Raw genomic sequence first — 3753 nt, forward strand, 5'->3', positions numbered from 1 at the left:
TACAGGATACGTTGATTCAGACTATGCTGGTGATTTGGATCGGAGAAGGTCTCAGACGGGATATGTTTTTACTCTCGGAAGATGTGCTATTAGTTGGAAAGCAACATTACAATCGACAGTTGCTTTGTCGACAACTGAAGCGGAATACATGGCTATGACTGAGGGTGTGAAAGAAGCAAAGTGGCTGAGGGGTTTGGTTGGTGATCTGGGTTTGCAACAGGACGAAACTGTGGTGCATTGTGATAGCCAGAGTGCCATACATTTGACTAAAAACCAAGTGTATCATGAGAGAACCAAACACATTGATGTACGGTATCACTTTATTCGTGAAGTAATATCTAAAGGGGTTATAATTGTGAGAAAGATCAGTACGACACATAATCCGGCAGATATGTTGACTAAGCCAGTTACTACAAACAAGTTCGAACATTGTTTGGACTTGGTTGGCGTTCGAAGAAAGTGATGAGCCCGGGAGGGCTGACAGGAAGTAGAGATTGATAACGGATAGCAAAGAAATGAAATATTCGCCAAGGTGGAGATTTGTTAGACATTGGTCAAATAAATGAGGCTAAATGGACGGTGCATTTGTGCACATGATATTTGTGTGGCTGATTCTTAAAACCAAAGAAGTCAACATTACTATTGTTTTGAAGGCCACCTACCATGTTTGTTGACCACATGTTTGTTATGGCAAATATTACATTCAACGTATGGTGTATAACAAATAAGGAGGCTACATAAGTCTTCTTGCATGAATGGAGGTTCAACTATAAAAGGCAATGCTTGGAACTTCATTCATCATCCCATTCTTCACATCTAATCTCATATCTAAAAACACATACTTGAAAGAGTTTACTAATAACTCTTGTGAAGAGTATTGTAGAAAATAGAGAGGGTATAGAATTGTTAAATAAAATTCTATACGAGTGAGTTACGAGGGAAGTGTTATAATCTAGTGAGTGGTCCAAATACTTTGTTAGTATTTTTCGGAGCCTAGATTAGAGTGATACATTGTAACCTCGGGTTTGCCATATTTGCTAGTAAAATTCATCTCTGCTTCCGCCCGTGGACTAGGCCTCACGCCGAACCACAAAAATCCTTGTGTCTTTATTTATTGCTTAATTGTTCTATTAATTTTTCGGGTCTTGAAACTGCGCTAAATCACAACACCGGAAGTAGAGGTTCATCTATTCCGTTGCGGTGAAGGTCCAATATATACATTTAAATCGAGTTTAGGTGGCTGGGATCAAGATCAGCTTGAAGTTAGAGATATATTAGATAAATATGGGTTCAAATCTGTGTATGCTTTTAATACGCAATCAGGTAGAGGTGTTCCGATTAGGTTTAACCCTAGAAATGGAAGATCTATGCTTTCAATAACATAAGCAAACATCCCCTTAGATTTGGTGTGTTTTTGTTTTTCTATTCATAGGCACACATAATTAATTCAGAAGTTATTGCCTTGAATCTAAATGGTCAAATACTCCATATTTATAATCAAAAGATTGTAGGCTGTTAATGAGGAACTGGTGGAGTAATTGAAGATATATGATACCTATATAAGATATAAGATATAAAATTATGAGTATAGAGAAATAGAACTTACTAAGGGGCGAGGAGAAAGGTGGCATGATCATGGTCCGTAAATTGACACTAATGAAAGTAAGGTATTATGTAGTGAACGAATGCATCTATTGAAACTATAGGGCTCACCTGCATGTACGTATTAATTAATTTCATAGTATTGATTTTTTCAAAATATTTGTGGGTTTCAGGATTCATTGATAAAGCCAATCATCAGAATTTTAATTGGGGTGGCAGTATTAACTGCAATGACTATTCTGGTTATGAAGGAGACTCCGGGATGGGCTAAGAAGTTGAACCTCACTGGTGTTAACTTCAATGTCCCTCCATGGGTCCTAGCTTGCGTGGTTATTGTTTTTACTCGTTTGAGGAAGAGATCCAGAGAGTTCTTCAAAAGTCATTGATTTTATTGTCCCTTTTGGCACGTCATAATCTAATTGAATTTTCATAATATGGTTATGTGATAAATGTTTTCAGTTTATAGTCTTTTTTTTATTATTAAAAGAGTCATGCACTTCAAAAGTCATGCACGCAAACAGAGTCCTTATAAAGCAACTGAATATTTATGTCACGTTCTCTCTTGCACGGCTCAATAACTCATTCAGTTACTTCAAGCTTCAACAATCAAACAATGTAGTTTTAAACATAAAATGAATAAATATAAATATTCATTTTCTACTACTGTGATTGATTCATGACATTTGCTAAATTGCTAGTAACAAATGAATCTCAGTATCCAAATATTATCAACAAATGCAGAACAAATATCTAAAAAACCATTCAAACAAGATAAACATAAACATAAACATAATAATTATAAGAATAAAAATACAAACAAACAAAAACAAGTAACAAACTACAAATTTCTGAATCCATGAACGATTTAACTAAATATCAACAATGAGATTGTTAAGACTTGTGTTTAATTCTGTATGTCCCATAAAACAACTATGAACAATTACAAAAATAATGAACCATCCCCCTACTTAACTTTCAATTAGAATCTAATCATCAACATATCTTGCTAACTGCTACGGGAAATCGCTGTACTTCATCAAACAACCTAACATGTGTAATTTTTTCGTCCTCAATCACATCAACTTCCTCTTCTGAACAAGAAGACGACCACAACTCATTCTCATCATTGAATGCTGACGGTGATGAGGTAATTGCATTTATGTCCAATATCTCATCCTGCAATTCGCTGACATCATCGTGTAAACGTTTTAAAAAGGGATGACTTAACAGCATATTAGCCGTTAATCTACACATTACCTTCTTACTCAAACAACACTTTAAGAAACTGCATGCTTCTTCAGAAACACCACTAGAAATAAACGGCAACTCTTTATAATCACGAATTCGCCTCACAATCTCATCGATACCCAAATTTCGTTCTGGAAACAAAAGCGAATTTCCAGTCAACATCTCAAACACAATACAACCAAACGCCCATATATCTGCAGGCTTCCCTTGAACACCATTTATTACCACTTCCGGTGATAAATACCTAGCCGTCCCCCTCCGAATAGGGCCCACATTCCTCTTCTTAACCTGTTTCACCCTTTTTGCCAACCCTAAATCCCCAATTTTAGCAATTAACAAGCCGTTTCTTCTAGAACTTTCCACAAGCATTACATTCTCTGGTTTCAAATCACATTGAACATATCCTTTCTTATGAACATAACGTACCCCACGCAGAATCGATCTAGAGTAACGCTTGACATCAAATTCTGGCAATCCTTTCCCGTTTGATCTCTTGATCAAATCAGCTAGGGTTCCGCCAGAAGCATACTCCAATAACAAGTTATACACCATCTGATTGTTCTCGTCAACTGTAATTTCATCACCATAACACTTGATCACATTTGGACAACCTCGAACATTATCCATAATCTGTTTCTCCTTCTGAATCGAATAAGAAACAGACATCTCTGCAGACTTAACAGCCATAATCGGTGGATACAAGCTGTATCTATAATTAGGGTTCTTTAAAATCCCTTTAAAAACACAACCATAACTTCCTTTACCAATTATTTCACCTCTAAACCAAGCAGCTCCATCTCCGTACATGTTTTTCTGCACAATCTTTAAATCTTCTTGTTTACTCTTTTTATTTCCTTCATTAACGTAATTTGCATCAATCAAACTTCTTTTATTCGTCTTCAT

General features: G+C 36.0%; 1 protein-coding gene across 1 annotated transcript; it reads right to left on the reverse strand.

Moving 5' to 3' along the window:
* Nucleotides 1–2595: 2595 nt before the first annotated feature.
* LOC139867895 (mitogen-activated protein kinase kinase kinase 20-like) lies at nt 2596–3753 on the reverse strand. Its single transcript, XM_071856243.1, has one exon. The coding sequence runs from the start codon at nt 3751–3753 to the stop codon at nt 2596–2598; it is 1158 nt and encodes a 385-aa protein (XP_071712344.1).

The sequence above is a fragment of the Rutidosis leptorrhynchoides genome, chromosome 9 (genome assembly GCF_046630445.1).
Source record: "Rutidosis leptorrhynchoides isolate AG116_Rl617_1_P2 chromosome 9, CSIRO_AGI_Rlap_v1, whole genome shotgun sequence".
In the NCBI taxonomy this organism is placed as follows: Eukaryota; Viridiplantae; Streptophyta; class Magnoliopsida; order Asterales; family Asteraceae; genus Rutidosis; species Rutidosis leptorrhynchoides.